Source organism: Amphiprion ocellaris, chromosome 12 (genome assembly GCF_022539595.1).
Source record: "Amphiprion ocellaris isolate individual 3 ecotype Okinawa chromosome 12, ASM2253959v1, whole genome shotgun sequence".
NCBI lineage: Eukaryota > Metazoa > Chordata > Actinopteri > Pomacentridae > Amphiprion > Amphiprion ocellaris.
This window is the reverse complement of record NC_072777.1, coordinates 18,819,517-18,844,861: the sequence shown is the minus strand read 5'-3', so window position 1 is coordinate 18,844,861 and position 25,345 is coordinate 18,819,517. Positions and strand designations below refer to the sequence as shown.

Genomic DNA, 25,345 nt, shown 5'->3' with positions numbered 1-25,345 from the left:
GCAAACTGGAGTCCTTCCTCAGCTCTTTTATCAGTGGTTGTGCAAGGCAATAATTGTCATATTCAGTGGTCACATTCAGTGCTGCATTGCCACTCTTGACTTTTAGATCCTTGCATATATCAAGGTTGACAACCACTGGCTTCTAAAGGTTTCTGATGTGGCTTCTCATTTCTTTTTGGTCGACCCTTACTGCCTGTTAAATGGCCATGCCCAAGTTCTCTAAAAAGCCAGAGCAGACATCATTCTCAATTTTACAGACTGTACAGGACTTCCTGTTACTAGCAAACTGATCTTAATGTGAGAATTCAGGGGTCTAATCTGTGACAGTGCAGCAAAACTGGATGGTCTCTCTAATCTCCTGACTACAATGGATCTCAGATACAGCTTCGTTTTGATTGTTGGGTTTCCTTTTTTTGTCTGTGTTTTAAGATCACAAGCCTCATTTTTCTGTTGTGTTTCTGTAATTTACTGTAATTTCTAGTTTATTTTATCATTTTAGCTGAAGTGTCTGAAATTTTGTACAATTTACAACTTTCTAGCATGTGAAGCTAGAAATAACTTGATATGTCCTAATTCCTCTTCTGTTATCTTTTGCCTTTGCTTTCTATCTATCCTCTTTCTCTCTGTGCTATTCTCAGCTGCTGGGCTCCAGAGTGAACATACTCAGTTCTGCTCTAGCATGTTTCCAATACAGACTGCCTTTTAGAGTCTTCAACTGTGAAACTTAACCATCAAGACATTTCTTCTCATTAAACTTCAGCTCTGTAAAGGTATAGTATGTTTTTTTTTGTTTTTTTTTTAAATTGAAAAAAAAAAACAAATTTAATGCCTTGGGCTGCTCACACTTTTCACGTTCAATATCCAACCTTTTCAAAATTTCGTATTTGGTTCATAAAAGTTCAAAGCAAGCCGTCTTTGTAACTGTTCATAAGCTATAAGCTTTTGGTAAAACTGTGCATACTTGCTGTAATTGTTACCAATATTTTTATTGGCTATGACTGTTTCACCATCTTTTGTTCACTATTGATTACTTGACATTGAGCTGAATTCATGTTTTTTTCTTTTCTCTTTTTGCAGCTCCAAATGTATCCGTGAGTCTCTCTCATCACTTCACTTAGTGGGTATTATGTTGACCCAAATCTAAACTAATTGGGACCCCATCCTTACCTTTCCCTCCCATCTCCCCTCCCCACGCCCTTTCCCATCTCCGTCATGACCAGTCTGAAGCGTTCTCAGACAGAGCGCTCAGTTGGTGGCTCGGTGCCAGCTACTGATGAGTTCTATACCCGCCGCCTGCGACTTCCCAATGGAGGAGCACCACCACCTCGCAGCGAGAGTGCCCATATCTCGTCTTCCTCAACCACTGGCACCAATCCTGGTGTCCCCAAGATGGGGGTTCGGGCTCGTGTGGCTGACTGGCCCCCAAGGAAAGATGGGGGAGGAGGGGGTGTTTGGCATATCACTGTGGAAACAGACTCACCCAGCTCTACCAACACTACCAGCTCTTCAGGGTCAGGAAGTGGTGATAGAGAAAGACTTGGAGGTGGAGGAGGAGGAATTGGTGGTAGTGGTGGTAGTGGAGGAGGAGGGGTGTCGGCTGTCACAGCCCACAGCAATCTGTCAGCCAAGCTGGGCCACCTGATAAGCCCACAGGACTCCTCAATGCTGCGCAACATCCACAACACACTAAAGAGCAAGATGCAAAGCAAGGGAAAGGACAATCGTTTTCTGTCACCGGATGGCTATCTGGGTTCACCTCGCAAAGGCATGAGACGCATCCGGCAGCGCAGTAACAGTGACATAACTATCAGTGAGTTGGATGGGGATGGCAATGAGGGCTGGTCATTCTCTGGGTGGACACCCATGCATCGTGAGTATGGCAGCACTTCATCCATAGACAAACATGGAGTGTCAGGAGAGAGCTTCTTTGACATGCTAAAGGGATACCAGTCCTCTGAGGCTCCTGATCAGCGAAGCCCAGCTCCAGAGAAGTTAACAGAACTTCTTACTGTGGCTCCCATTAAACAGACTGCCCTGGACCTGCCAGATGGACCTTTAGGTCCAGCCAGAGGTAGTCCTGCTAGTCGGCTGAAGGAACGAGAGAAGCACTTAAAAAGAAGGTCAAAATCGGAAACAGGTGGCGAGTCAATATTCCGTAAGCTCCGCAGTGTGAAGGTGGAAGGTGACACATCAAGGGCTGGCTCAGATGTTGAAGATGGGGGAAAAGGGGATGAAAGCGGTCCATCTCCCAAACCATGGGTGTGCCAAAAAGGTTTTGCTCATTTTGATGTCCAGTCTCTACTATTTGACCTCAACGAGGCAGTCCAAAGTCGGCAATCTGGGGGCAAGCGCAAAAACACTACTACTGGTGCCTCAGCTGCTGCGGCCGCCTCTGCTTCAGCCTCATCTTCCCTTTCCTCCAATCAGAGTGGAGTATATGGGTCACCTTGTGGCTCACAAGAAGAGCTAAGCAAGGAGGGGACAGGAGGAGGACACAGCGCCAACCCTGCCTTGGACCCTGGTGATGACAAGAGCAATGATTTGGTTCTCAGCTGCCCTTGTTTCAGGAATGAGATTGGTGGAGAGGGTGAGAGGAACATCTCTGCTGTGAAACAGGTAGGTTTTGTGCAAGAACAGTGTAATTAGATTTTCTAAAAATATATGTGGCTTTTAATTTTGAGTTGCAGTCCGCACAGGTAATGTCTGATCATTTGCATTTTGAAAACACCAAGAATAAAAATCATGAAAAACGTAGTACAGCAGAGTGAAGATGTGCTGAAGACTAAAATTGATGATACGTCTGACAATTTGCTTGCTTCACTTTTCCTTGTTATCTATTCTCTAGCAGGGCAGCATAGGGAGTGGTGGGAGCTCAAACAATTCCTCTGGCAGTACAGAGGAGGGACCTTTGGATACTACTCTTACTACCCATTTTACCAATGCTGGTGTAGCTGTGTTGGAGGCTCCCAAGGATGGGCCAAGCCAACATGCTGACAGGTCTAAACGATACATTGTGGAACATGTTGACCTTGGTGCTTATTACTACCGAAAGTACTTCTATCTCAGAGGTAAGAAATTTGGATATTTAGAACTTTTTAGATGTGTAGTTCTTGACCTTTTTTAAATGTTTTTTTTCTATCTGCCATGTAGAAATTGTCTGTCTTAAAGGAAAAGCTGTTGTCTGTACTGACAGAGAAAATGTTACTGATATTCAAATGTTTTATTCAATTTACACAGTATTTGGAATTAATGCAAATACTGCATTCTTCATGTCATAAGTAATAGGAAAATTTGGCAAGCATTGAAGCAAGCATTAGTAAAGTTTTCTTACTTTCAAGTGTCAGGTTTTTACATGTTCTCCACATTATATTACCATATATACCTATATATCATTTCCTAAATTCCCTTCATTTCTGTAGTTTTTCTCCTTATTATTCTGTCATTTTATGCCGATCCTTGCTTCAAATGACTTTTCTCTTCACCCCTAGAACACTGGAACTATCTGGGAGTAGACGAGAACCTGGGCCCAGTGGCAGTGAGTCTGAGGAGGGAGAAATTGGAGGAACACAAAGAGCATGGCCAGCAGTACAACTACAGGGTCATCTTCAGAACAAGTGAGGTCAGTGTTTCCTCTAGGATTTTTTTCAGCAGTGGGGGTAGGTTCTCTGGGGAGCCGTGGCGGCGTAAACAAATGACATTTGACTGCAGATTTTACTTTTACAACCTATTATTGAATGGCCTGTTGAAAATGGCCTTTTAAAGGCCGACTGTAAAAATAAATAATAAATAAAACAATAAAATTAAATAAAAAATAAAAACAATAAATAATAATTTCTTGATGGGGCTGTAGAATCAGTGGCAAAGTTTGCACCCAGGCTTAGAACAATGAATTTTTCTGGGTTTTTTATAGAAGAGCGCTAAGGCTCTGTTATATGGAAAATCACAGCCTGATAACCTGGGCTTCCCTTTAGGTTTCTCTTCTCTACTCTCATCTCTCTCTTTTGCACCATCACTTTGCTCTCCTGCTCCTTCACTCTGCTCTCCTTCACTTTGCTCCACTGCTTCTCCCTGTCTAATGTTACTTGTCTTATATGATTACATAAAACATTAACATTAGATAATTTACACTCACATCACATCTGATTACAAATGTAAACATAATTTCTTACCTAACATAATCATTTATGAGTCAGTAAAAGGCTAATGACACCAGACTATCTTCATCAAGTGTCTTTCTCTTCCTATAGAATTATTTGAACAAGCTCATCTGAAAATGCAGTCAGCAGTTACATCATGGTGTTTAGATATTAGCTTAATGCTATCAATTAGTTTACTCACGTTAGCGACACTGAGTTTGCAATTAACTTACGCTACCGATATGTTACATAAAGTTGCTGGCCATCAATATTTTGCAAATGTCTATTTAATTTGTAGAATATATTATGAGTTAACTTAAGCTAATAACTTTTCTCCAGTAAGTCGCTGTCCCATTTTCCAAGACAACACTCCTCTGACTCTCTGACCTGGTGCCTGGGTGCCTGACGTGATGCCACTTTAAAGGCCACGCTCTCGCGAGTGATTAACATCGTATTAACCTGACGTATCAAAGAGTAGATACTGAGCAAAATAGTTATCTGCAATTTACCTTAGTACTCGCGAGTACCTGACCCAATGCAGGACTCTGCTGTGAAGGTGGAGACATGCGGCGGCGGTGTATTTGTGACAATTTAAAAAAAAAAAGAAAAGAAATTTGAAGGAGCGGCGGCTAGGATTTAGGAATGGCAGCCCACCACGCCTAAATGAATGTATAGGAAACACTGGAGGTAAATTGAAACGAATATCTTACACATTATATACTGAAATATATTGTGTTTTGTTAGCCTGATTTGTAGATTATTGTATTATAGGATTCATTTTAATGGATCCGTCTGTTCATTTAGAATAGCATATTTGTAGATCTTCCGTCTATGAATGTGTATGTTCAAAAATGTGTCAGTATTAAGTACACTCCATATGGAGTGATGTTACTGTGAAGCTATTATGAGTTCAAATTGTATATAGGATCTGCACCAAGCCCTGCATATTGAAAAAGTCATTTGGGGGCAGATATTATTAAAGCTTCAGCTCCAGGTTGTCAGATATAGCTCAAGATGCTGCCGCCTCCACACTTTGACACCACCTCAAATTATTGCACGTTTGATCTCATTTTTAATGTATTCTCTCAATGCTCAACATGCGGTTTGCAGTGAGAGGAAATCTTCTGTGAATCCCTCTTTTCCAATAGAAACACTAGAGCCAGAGATCTATGTCCTCATTCCCTGAGCTGAACACCCACCCACCATTTTGTCAGCCTTCATCTGTGAAGGACTGAGCTGTGCCATTTTACAGCTAAACAAGACTAAAATAGCACCAAAGGTATTTGAGAGAAGAAGGTAAAGCGTTGCTCTTGTATTAAAGCACAACATGAGTAATAGCTCTTTCAATCTCTTGGGATGACGCACGATCTACTGTGCTATGTTTTCCACCATTTTCTTTACCTGTCTTGCCTCCCTGTCTGCCCCCAATTGCTATTTTCAAAGCAGGTAGCTTTGTAGTTATAGATATATGTGTGTGTCTATGTCAGAGTTGAGTGGGATGTACTGATGTCAAACATAAAAGTTCAGCGTCCACTGATGACTATTGTCCTTCACTGCTGTCCTCCCTTGCATTAAGACTGTTTCTGTTCTTCAGTTTCTTTAACGTTGACTGTACTGGCATCAGTACTGGACCTACTGTACACAATATGAACACAAAACGCAGACACTTAGAAGTACCCAGGGACCACTACCAGCTGTGTTTATTTCCTCATAATAGATATTCAGGTCCTGGACTTTATACAGTGCTCTTGATTTATTTATGGATGTCCTCCTTGAGCTTTTTTTTTTATTTTATTTTTTTTTTATAACCCTTAAGCCTAGTAGTCTTCATACTGGAACATACAGCAGCAAAACCTACCGCTGTTATTTTTTTTCCCCTTTTTTTCTCCATGTACCAGCAACACTTTGTTTGTGAAATCCCTGCTTTAGACTACATGTTGTTAAAAAGGGTCAGTTTCTTAAATCATCCTGAGTCCAAATTGTAGCATTGGCTTCTTTTCCTCCTGAAATAGACCTACTAGTCCTGGACAACTAGTAATGCTGTAAGAAATGTTTAGCACTAGGGAACAATTATCTAAGCAGCAAACGTCAACTTAACTTTACTAGATGTGGTTCTGTTGTTGTGAAAACACTTTCAAGTACTGTAGTGTCATATGGTCTACAGTTGAAGACAAAATTATTAGCCCTCCTATGAAATTTTTGTTGGTTTTTTTCTTTCCAAAAAATTCCAAGTGCTGTTAAACAGATCAAGGAATTTTTAACACATCTTTTCCAAACATCCTAGTTTTATTTTGGATTTTTTTTTTTTTATTATCCCTTATTAATTCCACGAGGGAAAATTCAGATTTTCGCATATCCCTCCAAATGGGGGGGTCAGAGCGCAGGGTCAGCTGCGGTACAGCACCCCTGGAGCAGGAAGGGTTAAGGGCCTCGCTCAAGGGCCCAACAGTGGCCGCATCGGGGTTTGAACCTCTGAACTTCCGATTAGTAGTCTAGAGATTTAACCGTTGCGCCACCACTGCCCCGATACCCCACTGAGTACATTGTTTTACTTTGCACACAGAAACAAAATTATTTAACAAAAACAAAAACTACCAGGGTCAAAGTTATTAGCCCCTTTAAAAACTGACCTTTTTATTGAGCTAAAGCACAAACCACTGTCATGCAATCATGTGCTTTAACTATGTAATGTTCACAGCTTGTGATCAATCAAGTTAAAACTGAGGGTTGTCCTACACTTTACACATAGTATAAAAACTTCATTAAGGATTTGAACTGTCACTTGAGAAAGCACCATGCCAAAAACAAAAGAAATCAGTTTAGACTTGAGAAAAAGTTGTTGATGCTTGCAAAGCAGGAGAAGGGTATACAATTCAATTCAATTTTCAATTTTATTTATATAGCGCCAATTACAGTCAAATTGTCTCAAGACGCTTTACAGAACCCATATGCCTGACCCCCAGAGCAAGTCAAAAGGTGACAGTGGCAAGGAAAACACCCTTTTAACAGGGAAAAAAACCTCGAGCAGAACCCGGCTCTAATGTGGGGGGACCCATCTGCCTGCTGGCCGGGCGGGTTGAGAGAGACAGAAGAGGGAGAGAGGTGTGGGGGTGGGGGGGCAAGGACCATAAAACACACAACTTGATACATGCATGATAAGACAGATGATACATGCAAAGTACAACTGACATGGAAACTAATTATAGTTTACTGCTATGGTATATGGCTCTGACATTAAATATACTACATGTATAGCTGGTGGTAAATTCAAAAATATGTAGATGAGCAAATCAAGTATAGTGAGGGCAATGCAGAGTAGATTGGTGGAAATGGGCAGCTGGAAGCAGTGGGTTGGAGGAAGGTCAGCAGCAGCATCCCACAGATGGAGACTAGGCCAGTTGGTGTGAGAACAACCACAGATCTGAAGTATCCAGCTCTGGGACCAGGGATACAAAGTTATCACAATGTTTCAAAGTGTCGAGAAGTCTAATCAAGAAATTCAAAGAGAGCCACACAGTGCAGAACCAGTCTGGCAGAACTAGGAAGCAAAATATTTCAAAGACTCTGGAAAGAAAATTTGTTAGAGATGTGTCTAAAGATGGCCGAACAACCACCACAACACTAGTTAATGACTTAGCCATGTTAGGAATTGTAGTGTCAAAGAAGACAGTCACTAGAGCCCTGCACAGAAATGGACTGTGAGGATGCAAGACAAGAACAACTTCACTTCAACAGAAGACACACCTTCAAGCCAGACTGAAATGTGCTAAGGACAACCTTGAGAAAGATTATGAATATGAGTCTTTGACCATATAGATATTGCTTATGTTTGGAGAAAGAAGGGAGAGGCGTATAGCCCAGAGAACACCATCCCCGCAGTTAAACATGGTGGTGACAGTATTATGCTGTGGGGATGCTTCAGTACATCTGGAACTAGGAATCTTGTCAATGTTGAGGAAATCATGAAAAAAGAAAGATACATGAAGACTGTGAAAGAAACCTCAAGCAGTCAGTTGCAAAACTGGGTCTGGGCCATCACTTTGTCTTCCAACATGACAACAACCCAGAACATACGTCGCCCCTGGTGAAAAATTACCTCCAGAAGACCAAAGTGAACATGACTGACTGGCCCTGACTTGAATCCCATTGAAAATCTGTGAGGTCAACTGAAGACCAGGGTCCATGCCAGAAGATCATCAGATCTGGAGGAGCTTGTGAGATTTGCCAAAGAAGCTGGGAGTCCTCAGGAGATGTGTCAGAGACTTATTACAAACTACAACAAACAACTGCAAGCTGTTGCCCAGCAAAAAATATACACAGCTGACTATTGGCATCAATGGGCTAATAATTTTGACCCTGGTAGTTTTTTGTTAAATTATTTTGTTTCTGTGTAGAAAGTAAAGTTAAAGAATACAAAATAAAACTAGAATGTCTGTAAAAGCTGTTAAAAATTCCTTGATCTGTTTAACATCATTTAAGATTTTTTTGAAAAAAAAAAAAACAACTAAAATTTCATAGGAGGCTAATAATTTTGGCTTCAACTGTACATATGGAGGATTTGGAAGCAGAATGGTCTAACCCACTTTCTGAAGTTTTTGAGAAAATGGGTTCAAAATTTTATGTTTTCAAGAATGGTATAACATTCAAAACACCACTGTAACACTATATTTGGGTTGTGGGTTAGACCACTTTGCCACTAATATCCATATATATATTATCCATAAAATATTATAGATATTATATAAAATTCAGTTCATATTTTTTGTGGGTTAGATCACTCTGCTTCTGACCCCTTTATACATAGTCATTCTCAAGTGTTTCAGAATGTTCGCCATTTTGTAGTTGTGATAAAGAAACAATGTTCTTTTCCACTGATCAAAGGAGAGAAACTTTAAAATTGTTGTGGTTTTGCAATATTTTTAACAGTTATATAGAATAATATCTCCATTTAACAAACAAGTTTGTTACATTCTAGTGTATTTTCACTGTAAGGCTATTTGTATGATTTTAATAATTCACCACAGGTCCAGGCAAATGCCATAAAGAACTGCTTTCAAACTATCATTCCAAAACAGTGCAGGTCACCAAAAATATAATGAACTCTTGAGGAGTGAACAGTATATGGTGTAAATGTTTAATTATTGGTTAATATTGTATTGTATTCAGTTGGTCAAATCATTTTTACTGTCAGGATTTTACTAAAATGAGAATTTGAATGACGCATTTGATAGATCATTTATACTTGCATTGTGGTTATTGTTTTTGTAGTTATTACTCTGATCATTGCAATTCCTATTTTGTTTTCTTACTGAATGGACCATCTCCAGCTGAATACCTTGCGTGGTTCCATCCTGGAAGATGCAGTTCCTTCTACATCCAAGCATGGTCTAGGTCGAGGTTTGCCTCTAAAGGAAGTACTGGAGTACCTTGTGCCCGAGCTCAATGTTCACTGCTTGCGCTTGGCACTCAACACACCTAAGGTCACTGAGCAGCTGATGAAGCTGGATGAGCAAGGGGTAAGGAAGCATAGTGAGTTTGATTGTACACATTTGATTACTGCTGTCCTTGTAGTAAAAAAAGACACAATTATTATTCAAATTTAATGTCTTCATTATAATTCTAAAAAAAATATTATCCATCCAGACCTTTTCATCATTGTTTGAACTGAAGACATAAGTTTGCCAGCCTCTGCCTGCAGCTGTACCCAAGCAGTTTCCACTTAGCACCTTCAGAATTATTATACATGTGCTTTTCCATAAAGCTGTCTTACTGTGGGATGGAATACATTTTTTTTTTGCTTATTTTTACTTTATTAACTCCCACAGAATGTTCTGTGAAATTTATGTATAGTCATTGTGCCTATACATAGTGGGTCATAAACACACACACACAAGCAGAAAACAAGCTCTTTGATACTCATGCTCTCAGATGCAATCATCAAAACCTGAACCTCTGAAAATGTCAGCATGATTTCTTGGGAACATGGCACCACGATTACTACAGAACCACCAAGGTTATTCTTAAAATGCCAACAGGGGTTCTCCCTAAAATGTCATCATGGTAACTCTAACATGACACCTACACAGTAATATATTTATGTCTCCCTGTTTCATTGGAAGAATATGTGTTCTCCCTTCAGCTAAGTTTCCAGCGTAAGGTGGGGGTGATGTACTGCATGGCAGGCCAGAGCAGTGAAGAGGAAATGTACAACAACGAAGCAGCTGGTCCTGCACTGGAGGAGTTCCTCCATCTGCTCGGCGAGAGAGTTAGACTCAAAGGCTTCACCAAATATCGAGCTCAACTGGACACCAAGAGTGTGTACTTAAGTAGAAATTTAAGCAAATCTCACAAGTGTAGTATAAACCTTCAAATGTTGTTATGCTCACAATTAATATCTAATCCACCACAGCAGGAATGATCCAGATTGACACACACTAAGCAGAAGTTCTCATTGATTGAAAGAGGTCTGAGTTCAGTTGCTCAGCAAGCATTTAATGGATTTTAAACATGTCACCCTTTTGTCATAATGTGTGTACACATCGACACATCGTGTTCAAGGCCTAAATCTGCAATGTAATATTTATCAGAAGAGTTGCTGACTGTGCTGGACTGATATTAGAAAGATATTTACTGTTACACTGAAATGTAACATCTAGGCAGAATGTCACAGCAGCAGTAATTACTGCCAACTCGAAGGAAGAGGAATTGGTAAAATCATCAAGTACATGCCAGTGTTTTTACAGTCCCAGATCTAGCACAGTCTAACCAGATAGATAGTCATCTCCTTTCTGGTGTACAATATTAGGATTTAATACATGCTGTCCTTAACTAAAATCCCTGTATATACCAGGTTTTTTTTTTATCTGTATAAGGCTGTGTAGTGTGAGGACCAATATGAGACAACAAATTGAAATAAATTGTGTAAAGACAGTTGTCAGGGAATTTAGCTTTATTTCATCACTTTGCCTTCAGCACTTGTAATCCTCAGTCTTGGAGATGGAATATGTAATACCTTGTCTTTGCAGACTGCTGCTCTTTTCTACCCCTCTTTAAACACCAGTTTTAGTCCACTTACATACCACTGGCTTTCTTGATTTACTTTTAATGATTAAGTTTCCTCAAAATTTTCTTTAATTTCAGACATGTGACAAACGGAGGAACATGGAGAAACATAAAGATGATCATTGCTAATAATTGTTCATAGCATGTAACTGTTGCAAGTAATGAATAATTGCAATGTGTTGTTTTTTGTTCATTGAATTTTTAAAGGTTTTTATTCTAAATTAGTGTTTATAGGTCACTGTAAAACTAAAATTTCAAGATACTTTGGTATCAATAGTTTCATCAAATATTCTTTTTAAATTCTTTTGTATATTATATGATAAATTAAAAAACATCCGTAAATCCATCTGAGGACAGTGTCCCGTTGCAGGATTTTGCTATGATAAAAGATACTGTATTTTTATTTTTCATATTTGAAAACCTGAGAAACTTACATGCATTTGTATGCTCTACAGCTGACTCGACAGGTACCCACTCCTTGTATACCACTTACAAGGATTATGAGCTCATGTTTCATGTGTCCACCATGTTGCCCTACACACCCAACAATAAGCAGCAGGTATGTTAATTAAAGGGGTCATAGTTTCAACACACTGAAGTCTTTTTGTTCACAAGCAGGCTCCACTTGTTTTTTACAATAAAATAGCCATTTACATTACACTCACGGAAAAAAAGGATGTTTTACATGATCCTATGATAATTTTGTACATTTTTAATGTCACAGCAATTCTCTAGCTAATACAGTAGATAAAGCACTGATTTTAATTTCTAAATGTTCATGAAGTTTTAAAAATATTTAACTTTTTTTTTTTTTTTTTTTTTTTTGCATTTTCTGGATGTCTTATTTAATATCTCATAATCTAACAGTACTTTCTGCTGATCTTGAATTTTTCCAGTTACTGAGGAAACGTCATATTGGGAACGATATCGTCACAATTGTGTTCCAGGAACCTGGGGCACTTCCCTTCACCCCCAAGAACATTCGCTCACACTTCCAGCATGTCTTTGTGATTGTGCGTGCACATAACCCTTGTTCTGACAGCAGCTCCTACAGGTGAGATTCAGCAACACTGAATTTTGCTCTTGTGGTGAATTTAAGCTTTCTGTAAATGTGTCTACATGCTATATAGTGACATGAAATTCCTGAATTTGCATCCAAAATGGAATCCAAGCATTCATTCATAATATCCAACACAGCCACCATCATTGTCAAGCATGAAAGAGGCAAAAAGAAAGGTAAGATGAATTTTTACTTTACAAATTCTGCACAGATTTGCACAGAAGATCACAGCCTCCACAATTATTACAAATTAGTACAGGTCCCCAGGTAATACTAGTCCTGTGTGAAAAGAGTTTGTTAAATTCTGCATTTAAGACTTTTATTATATCTATGCTATGCACATGACTTAGGGGTTCGGACAAACCCATCCGTCATTACTGAAACAATAACGGTCTTAACTGTTGGCTCAAGCAGTTGTACAACTTTCATTTCCTTTGAAGTTCCATCATTCCATCATGGAGTAGGCAGTAAGTGTTGAGAACCCTCTCCGCAGCTCACAATTTATAACTACATTGTCAGAGATGTGTAACATAAAATGTACAATGTACCAGCCTGAAGTAATTTTTATGAAATAATTAACATTCTGCTTTTCCTCTATTTCTTCTTTAAAACTCTTCAGCTGTGAAGGACATTTAATTCAGTTTATTTCTGCCTCTATCTTGTTATCTAGTTTTCTGTCCTTCTGCCTTATCTTGCTCTCTATGGCTCTTCCTCCCTCTCCCACTAATGGCTGTTTTAATTGCTGTCTGAGCACATTGTGCGAGGTCTTAATTGTCCCCCATGGGGCTACTTCGTTACTGAGCAACAACGCATACACCACCACACACACGTGAGCAAAGGGCTCTGTAACAGAGCAAATATTGAGCAAATACTATTTCCATGTGCCTTCTGTGATTCACAAATATGAATTAAGTTTTCTGAAGTGAAAGATAATTTTACACGCACTGCATCGAGGTGCAACATCAGTTTTTAGAAGGAAATTATGATTCATAGTCACCATAGGAAATTTAACTGTCATAATGTTACGAATAAAGATGACCTAAATGCTTTGAAACTTTGAGTTGCTTCCTCTGTTTCTGAGCACATGCAAGGAACAAAAATGCATTTCATTATTCTGTTAAGCTCTGCTCACAAAATGTTTTTGCTTTTGGTGGCAACCTGTACCTGTTTAATGGTGCATACATTCTTCTGGATTCACTTGGGCTTTCACCTGTTTTGAAGATCAAGGGATGAACTGTTCATCACTGATAGGCTATTATAGTCACTTGATCTGACTGAAAATACAATAAGATAAGATTAATTGAGAGTTCCATTACTGAATTTCTTGGTGGATACAAAGAAGCACATGCACTGTAAAATGAGTTTGGCGTTTTGTGAATGAATTTTGGCTCACTGGTGTATTTTTGTGTGTGTGTGTGTATTATTCCCCCTTGTAGGGTGTAACAAACCATGCTGTGTATTTTCTGGTTTTAACACCTCTAATGCTGAAGAATCTCATATAGTTAAATGTAATTGCCCGTTTATTCCAACTACTGTGAAAACCACTTCCATATAATATTTTGATTGCAGTCTAAACTCATTTTGATATGAGAACTAGTGAACTTAGTGAAGTACATTACAGTCCTGCTGAAAGAAATATTTTGTGATTGATTATACTTAGTATAAAACTGATGATGTTTTCCTTTTAAAAGAATACAGCTGCTTTTTCAATCTAATGAAAAACCAAAGTAATTAAGAGGTAATTTCCCGAAATGCAAATAATGCAACAATTTACAAATGCGTTCAGGACTATACTTGCATGTATGAACTGCTAGCTGTGACAAACATGCATCACATAATATGAGGTAGTAGTGACTGTATAACTTTGCCGAACCTGACATGTTTTGAATAATCGTCAGATTATACATTGTGTATGATATGTTCATGTAACGTCTTTGGGATAATCATTCATCTTCTCTGTGCAGTCTAATGTAAGTTACTAGAATTGTTAGAATTACAGAGTAGTACCATTACAGCATTTTGTCATTCCCGAATTCTGTCACTAGTAGCCTCACAAATTCTTAACCCTAGTCTTTACTTAAAAGGAAAGATTTTCCTTTATATTAATTTTATGATGTTGTGCTTCTGCCATTGTCTGTAACACATCTTTCCATGTGTCTTAGCATAACTTTAAATATTGCTAGATAGCTTCTACTTTGAAAACTAGTTGTGACAAGTACACAAAAACATAGTATATGTACTTTCCCCACATCCCCCCAAACACACACACACACACACACACACACACACACACACACACACACACACACACACACACACACACACACACACACACACACACACACACACACACACGCACACCTCCCACTCCATCAGGTATTGACATGTTCTTTTTCTTGGCCTGGCTCAGTGGGCAGCAGGTCGTGGATACTGGAAGAGCAGAGCTGCCCACGCACTAGATATTTATAAGACCACAAATCACTGAAACCGCAGGAATGTGCTCTTTCATTTCTACTGCCAAACCACCTGCCACAAAGATCACAGCAGCCACCTAGTCCAGCAATCCCCACTGTACTACATTTTTCTTTTCGTCTCTCACTTTCTGTTTTTCTCACCCTCATCCACTTTTCTCATTTGTTCTGTCATTTTTTCTCATTCAGTTTTTTATTCTCTCTGTCTTGCTTTCATACCTCTACCTACATCTCTCCATCACTTTCCTATGTCCTGCATGAGTCACAGGTCTTTGGCTGACTGACTCACAGGTGTTTGAGATCAGAACAAGCGCTTTTACAGCTCCACTGTAATGCATTGAGTGACGTTTGTAGTGATTGAGAAGAATAAGAATAAAAGGTTACGCTTTATTTTAATAATTTGTTCTGCCGGCTGATAACCACTTCAGCTGCACCACTCCATAAAACACTTGATGATTCATTTCAAATCTACAGATATACTGGCAAATATAGCTAAGTTTGTTTGTGAGTTGTCAGTCACAAGGAAGATTTTTAGGACTGATGATATGCTTGTGATGGTTCTAATAATAGTGCGGCAAATTGGACTTCTTTGATGTATTGTTTTAAGAGCTTGTAGTTTTCAGGGAGAGATGTTTCAGTACAATCAACTTGGCCCAATAAATACAATCAAAAGAACTGCAAAGGAAGAGCATTCATGTCATCTTCCCCATGCAATCACAAGAGAAACATATGGAGTTTTGCAGAGCTCACTTGGACTATTTGTACTCATTACGTGTAGTTCCTCGTGCTTGTAATGCTCAATTTTACATCTTCATATACAAAAATTCAGGAGCATAATACTTTGCTATGTTTCTTTCATTTTCATTTTCATTTTAAATCATGGCAAAATATGACAAAATGCGGAGATGGTAATTAGGTTAAACTGACCTAGCAGTGTGATGTCATCTTTCTTCCACTGTAGGGGCTGATGTGACTGACCTGCTTTTACAGCAAATATTATATGTCCTTAGTTAAAATGGCTGCGCATTGTTAATTTTGACAAATGATCGATTGATTGACTACATGTTTGGCTACTGATTAGGAAAATTGTCGAAAACTTGCAACTTTCACAATGAAATTAGTGCAAAAACATCCATCCATCCATTGTCTTCCGCTTATAAGGGGCTGAGTCGCAGAGGCAGCAAGCGTAGCAGGTCATTCCAGACATCCCTCCCCCCAGCGATGGTTTCCAGCTCTTCCTGGGGGATACCGAGGCATTCCCAGACCAGATGAGAGACCAGGTCTGCCCCGGGGTCTCCTCCCAGGCGGACATCTTCGGAAAACCTCCAGAGGAAGTCTCCGCGGAGGCATCCGAATCAGATGGCCAAACCACCTCAACTGTCTCCTTTCAACGCGAAGGAGCAGCGGCTCTACTCCGAGCTCCCTCTAGAAGCTTCTCACCCTCTCTCTAAGGCTGAGCCCAGCCACTCTGCAGAGGAAGCTCATTTCAGCCGCTTGTATCCGCAATCTTGTTCTTTCAGTCACTACCCAGATTTCGTGACCATAGGGGAGGGTTGGGATGTAGATGGACTGGTAAATTGAGAGCTTCGCCTTACGGCTCAGCTCCCTCTTCACCACGACAGTTCAATACAATGCCCGTATTACTGCTCGTGCTGCACCAATCCGCCTGTCCATCTCACGCTCCATTTTCCCATCACTCGTGAACAAGATCCCGAGATACTTGAACTCCTTTGCTTGGGGAAGCAACTCTTCCCCAACCCCAGAGCAATCCCGGTCTGCTACTCCACAGGTACCGTACCTGATACCCATGCGACATTGTAAAGACGTGTCAGCCAAGACAGTCCAACAATGTCCAGAGCCTTCAGCATCTCAGGGCGGATCTCGTCCACACGTGGCGCCTTGCCATCAAGGAGCTTCTTAACTACCTCAGTGACCGCTACCACGGATATGGACAAAGATTCCCACGAGTCTTCAGGCTCTGCGTCCCCCACAGAGGATGTGTTTACCGGGTTTAGGAGTTCCTCGAAGTGCTCTTTCCACTGCCCGACAATATCCTCAGTACGGGTCAACAGTTCTCCACCCCGACTGTACACAGCCTGAGCAAAGCCCTGCCCTCCCCTTCCTGAGGCGTCGGACGGTTTGCCAGAACCTCCCTGAGGGCAACCGAAGGTCCTTCTCCATAGCCTCTCCGAACTCCTCCCACACCTGAGTTTTTGCTTCCGTGACTGCCGCAGCTGCCACCCTTTTGGCCAACCGGTACCCGTTGGCTGCTTCAGGAGACCCCCGAGCCAACCTGGCCCAAAAAGCCTCCTTCTTCAGCCTGACGGCTTCCCTCACCGCTGGTGTCCACCGGCAGGTTCTTGGGTTGCCACCGCGACAGGCACAGGTGACCTTCAGGCCACAGCTCCTAACAGCTGTCTCTGCAATGGAGGCTTTGAACATGGCCCACTCAGATTCCATGTCACCAACCTCCCCCAGGATGCAGGAGAAGCTCTTCCGGAGGTGGGAATTGAAAACCCCACGGACAGGGTCCTCCACCAGACGTTTCCAGTTCACTCTCACTACACGTTTGGGATTACCAGGTCTGTCTGACAGCCTTCCCCGCCATCGGATCCAACTCATCACAAGTTGGTGATCAGTTGACAGCTCTGCACCTCTGTTCACCCGAGTGTCCAAGACATATGGCCGCAGGTCTGATGATACGACTATGAAGTTGATCATTGACCTTTGACCTAAGGTGGTCTGGTACCAGGTACACTTATGAGCAACCTTATGTTTGAACATGGTGTTTGTTATGGCCAGTCTATGACTAGCACAGAAGTCCAATAACAGAACACCGGTCGGGTTCAGATCGGGCAGGCCCTTCCTCCCAATCGGCCCACTCCAGGTTTCTCCGTTATTGCCCACGTGAACGTTGAAGTCCCCCAGGAGAACTATGGAGTCCCCAGGCGGTACAACTTCCAGGACACCACCCAGAGACTTCAAGAAGGCCGAATACTTCGAATTGCTATTCGGTGCATAAGCACAAACAACAGTCAGAGTTTCCCCCCCTGCAACACAAAGTCGCAGAGAGGCAACCCTCTCGTTCTCCGGGGAGAACTCCAACAAAGCGGTGCTCGGCCGGGGGCTCATGAGTATCCCCACACCTGCCTGGCACCTCTCATCCTGGTCAACTCCGGCAAAGGAGAGAGTCCAATCCCTCTCCAGGATTTTGGTTCCAGAACCCTTGCTGTGCGTGGAGGTGAGCCCAACTATATCTAGCCGGTATCGCTCCACCTCCTGCACGAGCTCAGGTTATTTCCCTGCCAGTGAGGTGACATTCCACATCCCCAAGGCTAGTCTATGCCACCAGGAGGCGATGCGCCTAGACGCCTGCTCCTGTCTGCTGCCTGGTTGGCATAGCACCCGACACTGATTTCCTGCCCGGTGGGTGGTAGGCCCACCGGGTGGCGACTTACCGTGTAACACGGTGGGCCGTGTTACTTTTTCGGGCTGTGGCCGACTGAGCCCGATGGGGCCCCAAGGCTTAGCCACCAGGGCGAGGTGGTGGCTTTCCTTTTGAGTGATGACATCAAGGTTTTCTGAATCACTCTTTGTCTGGTCCCTCCCCCAGGACAAATTTGCCTTGGGAGAAAAAGTGTTTTCTCTCTTACCTCAGTCTGTCACAAATAAGGAAAGGTGGGAAATGAGGTGTCAACAATTTGACAGTTTGTATAATTGAACACCGTATGTCTCCAGTGAGGACAGGTTGTCTCTGAGGTATGTTTAGAAATATGTGGGCGACATAGATATTGCTTATTAGACAAAGCGATTACGCCTGAGGTCAACATGTATACTGATGCATGTCAGCAGGGAACTGTGTGGGATAAGGCCTCCAACTTCCAGTGCTACTTTTGTCAGCTGGCAATTATCACCTGTGAAAGGATCTGTGATTGAGCTCATTTAGTCATAAAGAGGTTGAGACTTGGACAGGTGACCCATGTACAAACATATACCTCTTTAGAGTATGTAAATGGCTATTTCAGGGCACTGTTAGTTATGTTTTAATCAGCGATTTCAGACTTGAACATTTAATGTTGTAAGGCTGTGTTGCATTAGAATTTTTTTTTTCACCCAGGAAGTAATCATTTCCCTATCTTTTCAGTCTCTAACACAGTCTTCCTTCCTCGGCTTCATTTTCCATTTTTCCTCACTCTGGGTTTTGTGGGGCTTTTGCCCAGAGAGTTGGAATAGCAGTTTCCCCTCATCCTCTCCGTCTTTCCTTGCTCTTAGTGACTGCTCAGCTGAGTTCCTGACATACCAGACAGGGCAGAAAGCCTTGGATGGCCATTCCAGGGACTTAATAAAAGGAAAAAGGATGAGGAGAGGAGGGGGTGAAGAGTAGAGAAAACAGTAAGGAAAAGGCAGCAAGTGCACGTTGCCCCTATGTAAATTTAAATGAAACCATAATTCTTGCATTTAGACATGTAACTCTGTTAAGGTAATAAAACCAGCAATAATTTATTTAAGATAGATAACATAGAAACCAAAGCTTATTTTAGCGATAGGCAAAAGATTTGAGTGGAACTAGTTCTGCCTCCTTTAACACTTCTCTATAAGGTTTCTGCTTTGTCTTGAGTTACAGTGGTACAATCACAAATTTAGTATTTTTTCTATGTTGCCAAACTTGAGTGAACAACAGCATAAAGCTTCATATCATTGACTTTATATCTGTATATTAGCTCTACTCCCACATACACTACCGTTCAAAAGTTTGGGGTCACCCAGACAATTTCATGTTTTCCATGAAAACTCACACTTTTATTCATGTGCTAACATAATTGCACAAGGGTTTTCTAATCATCAGTTACCCTTTCAACACTATTATCTAACACAATGTACCATTACAACACAGGAGTGATGGTTGCTGGAAATGTTCCTCCGTACCCTTATGTAGATATTCCATTAAAAATCTGCCATTTCCAGCTAGAATAGTCATTTACCACATTAACAATGTCTAGACTGTATTTCTGATTCATTTAATGTCATCCTCATTGAAATAAAACTGCTTTTATTTCAAAAATAAGGACATTTCTAAGTGACGCCAAACTTTTGAATGGCAGTTTATGTCAACTCTTAAAAGAAAATGAAATCATAGTAAGATTAACACTTCAAGTAGGGATCGATGGATTATCGGTCCAGTATATGCTGATATTTGGTGTTTTTATCTTACTGGTATCATTATGTTTATTGGTCGATAATCGCAAAACAAACAAATATGCTCCATTGGCTCTGATTCAGCTGGCTTTCTCTCTCTGTATTCACTCTGTGGTCTCAAGCAATGTCCCACCCACATTACTATCTGATTGGCTGTTACACATCATGATCAACAGCCAATTACAATTATTGTTTACACAGCAAGAGGGAGAAAGAAAGAAACACATAGCTCATCTGAGTGCATTTACAAAGCAGTGAAGCTCCAATGAATAGGTGGAGTTGTATTTGGAATGTGAGGCAGCAGATATTGCTGAAGGTAAACACTACGGTCTTCCACAAGCCTTCCTAATTTTACCCGGAAAGACCTCAGTAATTCACTTGTATGTGTTAACAGGTGGTGCAGCTGAAAGATACTTTGCTTATAGTTGTAAGTGCTTAATAAAGAAGCCTAGCTATAAATTACAGGCTCCCTGCAATCACGCGTTAATATACAATATTTGATGTACGTATGTATAAATTCAGTAATAATAATCCTTTTAAATGAAGTAGTCTTGCTATGAAGTATAGATTCCCTGCTATCACAAGCTTATAATATATAGCACTTAATGTATGCACGTATAAATTCAGTAGTTTTAGTCCTTATTGATCAACAAACCCAGTTTCATATGACAGGTTTCCTGCTATCATTTGCTGTTTATGTATAATGCGAAATGTATATCATTTCCAAATACTGGTTATTGGCCTTTCTCTATTACCAATAATCGATACTGACATCGGCCCTTAAAAAAAAAAAACAAACAGACACAAACCTGTTGGTTGATCTCAAACTTCAAGCTTTGGCTATGATATTTTGTGCTGATTTACTGTACAATAATACCACTGGATTTAAGCCACATAATCAGTTCCATTGGAACAAATACCCACATCAAACTGACAACACTGTGAACTATATTGTTGACTATACTAGAACAGTTAACTTGTTAACCATCAGTTCTTTTCTTCTTTTTCTTCTCCCATTTTTTATCTCCATTCCTCCTTCTCTTCTTATTCCTTCCCTTGCAGCGTGGCGGTTACCCGTTCCAAAGATGTGCCCTCTTTTGGCCCTCCTATCCCAGAAGGTGTGACATTCCCAAAGTCATCTGTGTTCCGGGACTTCTTGCTGGCCAAAGTCATCAATGCAGAAAATGCCGCCCACAAATCGCACAAGTTCCGGGCCATGGCCACCCGAACTCGGCAGGAGTATCTGCGTGATCTGGCTGAGCGCCACACCACCAGCACACCAATTGACCCCTCTGGAAAGTTTCCTTTCATCTCACTTGCCCACAAGAAGAAAGAGAAGAGTCGGCCTTATGGAGGGGCCGAGCTGCGCAGTCATGGGGCGGTGACCTGGCCAGTTCATGCAGAGGATCATGGGAATGGGGGAGAACTGGAGGCCCTTCTGTCCATTTCCAATGACTTTCTCATCCTGTTGGACCAGGAGGCCAAGGCTGTGGTGTTCAACTGTGCCACTAAGGATGTGATTGGCTGGACACCCAGCAGTCCTGCGTCTTTAAGGATTTTCTATGAGCGGGGAGAGAATGTGTCTCTGAGGAGTATCAGTAATAACACAGAAGATTTCAAAGAGGTGGTGAAACGTCTAGAGGTTAGAGGACATACACATCAATACACTACATATGGGATAAGACTGATGGTTGTGGGTTCAACATGCTAAGAAATCTAAGGCTTTAGTGAAATTCCCAATCTGTTCTGCCTTGTAGGAAATTTACATTACACCAGTCATCGACATTTGCTGGTGTTCTGGTCTACTGTCATTTCTGTGGGCATGGCAACTCCATGTTCAAGATCATATTTCACTTGGTGATTATTTTTTTGGCCAAAAGAATTGTGTTTCATTGATTTAAAAACAAAAATGACATAACTTCATTCACATATAGATCAGAATCATACTGAGAAACCAAATCAATGGGAAATGCTGTGGCAGCCATTAATTATTTACCTGGCCTACACACAGTCTCTCCTACTATTCAGTGTTAGCTGTCTGTCTGCCAGAATGACAGCATTTTTGTGTCTACATGCCAAAGCTGCTGTCTCATTACTGGTCTCCGCTTATTGAGGGAGTTTTAAAAACACCTCTGGACAACATACTCCTAATGGCTCATACACCTACACATACAGTGAAGTGATGTTAGTTCGTCCTTAGCTGTTTCCATGGAAACTGGCTGGAAAAAAGGTGTTTTCTTATATAATCATCAGGGCTTTAGAATGCATTCATTTCACCAGCCTCTCCCTACGTTCAAACAGTGTGTGTGTGCAAATGTGTATGTGATGGTTTTGATCATGAATTTATGTAACCTGGATTGATTCCACTATCTTTTTTTGCACACATACATGTACATATATTTGAGCACGCACACGTTGCAATTTGGCTCAGGACTCAGAAGCTAATGGCATGTTGCATTTCATACATCTGGCATTAATCTTAAGTTGTTTGGACTGCCTCAGTGATAGAGGGAAAAAGGGAAGTGTCCTTGGGCCACCCACCTTTTGAAGCTAGTCTCTCTTAGGCTCCCACTGTTTATCTGTCTCTCTTTTTCACTCAAATCCCCCACCCCCCCACCCCCCTTTTTTTTTCCTTTTTCTTGCAGTCTCTTCAGTCCCTGTACATATTCGGAAACATAAGAGCACACAATAATAATTTACATCAGGTTCCAGTTTGCAGCATACAGTCACATCAGTAGACACATAGAGAGATTGATGGGTTTTGATCAATCAACAAAGTTTCATACTTTAAAATTTAATAGTTTTACCAGATAATTAAAAAAATCATTGGTTGCTGCTTGCAGTTTGATGTGTAATCCAGGCTGTTTCTCTTTCAAAGTGTATCTATTTTTTAACTTTTCCTCCTCACTCTGTGTGAAATGGAAGTATGACTGCTTTACAGCACTGCTCCACTCTGCCTGAATGCTAAGAGTCTCATGCTTCTATGAAAAAAAGACTAAGTTCAAAAACATTTCTTCTAAGCAAACAGCTTTGTGTTGACACAGACCCAAGTGTCACAGCAAGAGAGAAACCTAATTTCATTTCTATCTTATGTTGAGTGAATGTGAATGTACTCCCAGTCATCTAGTGAGAGGCTTACTACTGATTCTGAAGCACCAATTCATCTTCTTTTATGCCTATAAGTTTTTTAGGGATGGCTTAAATTGTTTACACAATTTCCTCTCCAGCTCATGAATATGCATATGTTCGCTCTGCACCGAAAATGTTCACACATACAGATATTTGCAAACTAACATAATTCCATTAATATTTCAATTCCAGTATCCTGTTAAGTAACAGATTCTGTTCATAAAGAGACATTGACCTGTTGAGTTTTTTTCACTGTTTGTCTTTGATGTTACTCTATCTCTCAACTGTACTTTGTGCATCTCTCCATCCTCCATATGTCCAGTTCCTCACTAAAGGATGTGAGACATCAGAGATGACGCTTCGTCGAAATGGCTTGGGTCAGCTCGGCTTCCATGTGAATTATGAAGGCATCGTGGCTGAGGTATCCGTCTATACGTAACTTAAATATATGGGGTAGTTACATAACAAATTAAGACCTGTTCAGTAGGAAACAAAGGCAAAAATAATTTGCCGAACAATATAGTGTCTTGTTGCTGTATACATTTTTTATTTTTTTTTAAATTCATTTTGAAAAACTTGAGGTTACAATGCATCTGTTTTTCCAGTGAAAACAATCATATTAGTAAAATGATGATGCATCACAAAGTAGTATTATTGACACTGATATGCACATCACATTATCTGTTATTGCTCTGCCTTGATTACAACAAATTGTAGTATGTGCAACCACTCCCTTTCAGGCTTGTAGGAAACAACCCTGCAAACTCATTTTAGACATGTGACCCAATCATAGAAAAAAATAGCCAGACAGTGTCAATGATATGTTTGTATGCTATGTTCTGCATAATCTCAGCACATGTGACAGTGACTCGATGCCAATTTGTGAAATGTGAAGTTGTTACTAATTTCTTAATTTGTTGTATTTTTTTTCCAAATGAAAAACTGCATTTAACATAACCACAAAAAACTTCAAGTCTTTGCTTTGGGTTTGTAGGTGAATATTTTTAACCATTGGACAATATGATGAAACTTTTTAATTCCAGGTGGAGCCATATGGCTACGCCTGGCAGGCAGGACTGCGACAAGGAAGCCGTTTGGTAGAAATCTGCAAAGTTGCCGTAGCAACTCTGACTCATGAGCAGATGATTGACCTCCTGCGGACATCAGTAACAGTGCGTGTTGTTATCATCCCACCGCACGATGATGCTACTCCACGCAGGTATGTACAAAGGGAAATTGTGTGCACATGTTTTACTTGAGTGTCAACACTAGCAGTTTGCTTATTTGGTTATTAAAGACACAGTAAACAGAGTAACTGTTTTGCATGATGGTTAGTAATGCATTAGAAATCACATTAATATAAGAAGCCAAATTAAATGCTTGTGCACATACCTAAAAAAAAGAGCAGATATGCTCTTTGTTTTATTTGTTTAAAATGTCACAAATCCCTTTTTTTCAATCCCAGTCAAACAAACTGCAAAGTATATAACCACTCATTGACATACACATTAAACATTTTCCTTTTTCTCCTGTCTGTACAGGGGCTGTTCAGAGCTTTATCGAGTGCCTGTGTCAGAGTACAAGGGCAGCAGCAGCGATAGCGGCTCTTTTGAGTACAAGTTCCCCTTCCGCAGCAACAATAACAAGTGGCAGAGGACGTCGAGTAGCCCTCAGCAGTCACTGACTGCTTCGCCACAGCCTCACACTCCCAACAGGGCCATCAGCCTGGGCAGCTCAGTGGGAAAGACCCTGTCAGCTGAGAGGCTGGAGAGGGGTGCTGTCATCCCACGCAGTGTTAGCAGTGATGGCAGACCGTTAGACACCAAAAGGTTAGAGCCTCTTAAATTTTTAAATATGGATCATTGGAATATTGCATTGAAATATCACAAATATATTTTTGAAAGAAACCTGGCAACACCTACTGTATTTAGTCAAAAGTCTATTCATGTCACCAAATACATATTTGTTTTATTAGCTGTATAGTTGAGATATCTTTATGTAATGCCAATTAGCTTTGCTGGCTAATGTAATTCAATGCATGAATGTCTACAGATGTGAACAAAAGTTTAAATACACTTGTATAAACCATGCATATCATGGCAGTTTTGAGTTTCCAATGACTCCTATAACGCTTTTTTTCTTTCATGTGTATTACAGGTTTTAGGTAACAGGAAATATGACAACATTTCCTGTCTCACAAATATACTTGCAGTAATGCTACTATTTTGTTAAATGTTCCTAGGCCATTGTTACCTCAACTATCTGTCCACAAGCTTCTGGTTATATATTTG

The 25,345-nt window shown here is 40.7% G+C and overlaps 1 protein-coding gene across 6 annotated transcripts in view; it reads left to right on the top strand.

Moving 5' to 3' along the window:
* Positions 1-25,345, top strand: part of sipa1l1 (signal-induced proliferation-associated 1 like 1) — a 96,028-nt gene that overhangs the window by 53,156 nt on the left and 17,527 nt on the right. For 5 of the 6 annotated variants that reach the window (XM_035948823.2, XM_035948821.2, XM_055015870.1 and 2 more), the window contains 12 exons: positions 639-770; positions 1,078-2,616; positions 2,846-3,068; positions 3,489-3,619; positions 9,464-9,652; positions 10,276-10,450; positions 11,654-11,757; positions 12,095-12,252; positions 20,988-21,567; positions 23,377-23,475; positions 24,098-24,273; positions 24,596-24,883. In XM_035948823.2, coding sequence (XP_035804716.2) covers positions 1,213-2,616; positions 2,846-3,068; positions 3,489-3,619; positions 9,464-9,652; positions 10,276-10,450; positions 11,654-11,757; positions 12,095-12,252; positions 20,988-21,567; positions 23,377-23,475; positions 24,098-24,273; positions 24,596-24,883 — 3,527 coding nt within the window. In that variant the 5' untranslated portion in view covers positions 639-770; positions 1,078-1,212. The remainder of the gene's footprint in view (positions 1-638; positions 771-1,077; positions 2,617-2,845; positions 3,069-3,488; positions 3,620-9,463; positions 9,653-10,275; positions 10,451-11,653; positions 11,758-12,094; positions 12,253-20,987; positions 21,568-23,376; positions 23,476-24,097; positions 24,274-24,595; positions 24,884-25,345) is intronic. The other variant, XM_035948824.2, reaches the window with a different exon arrangement.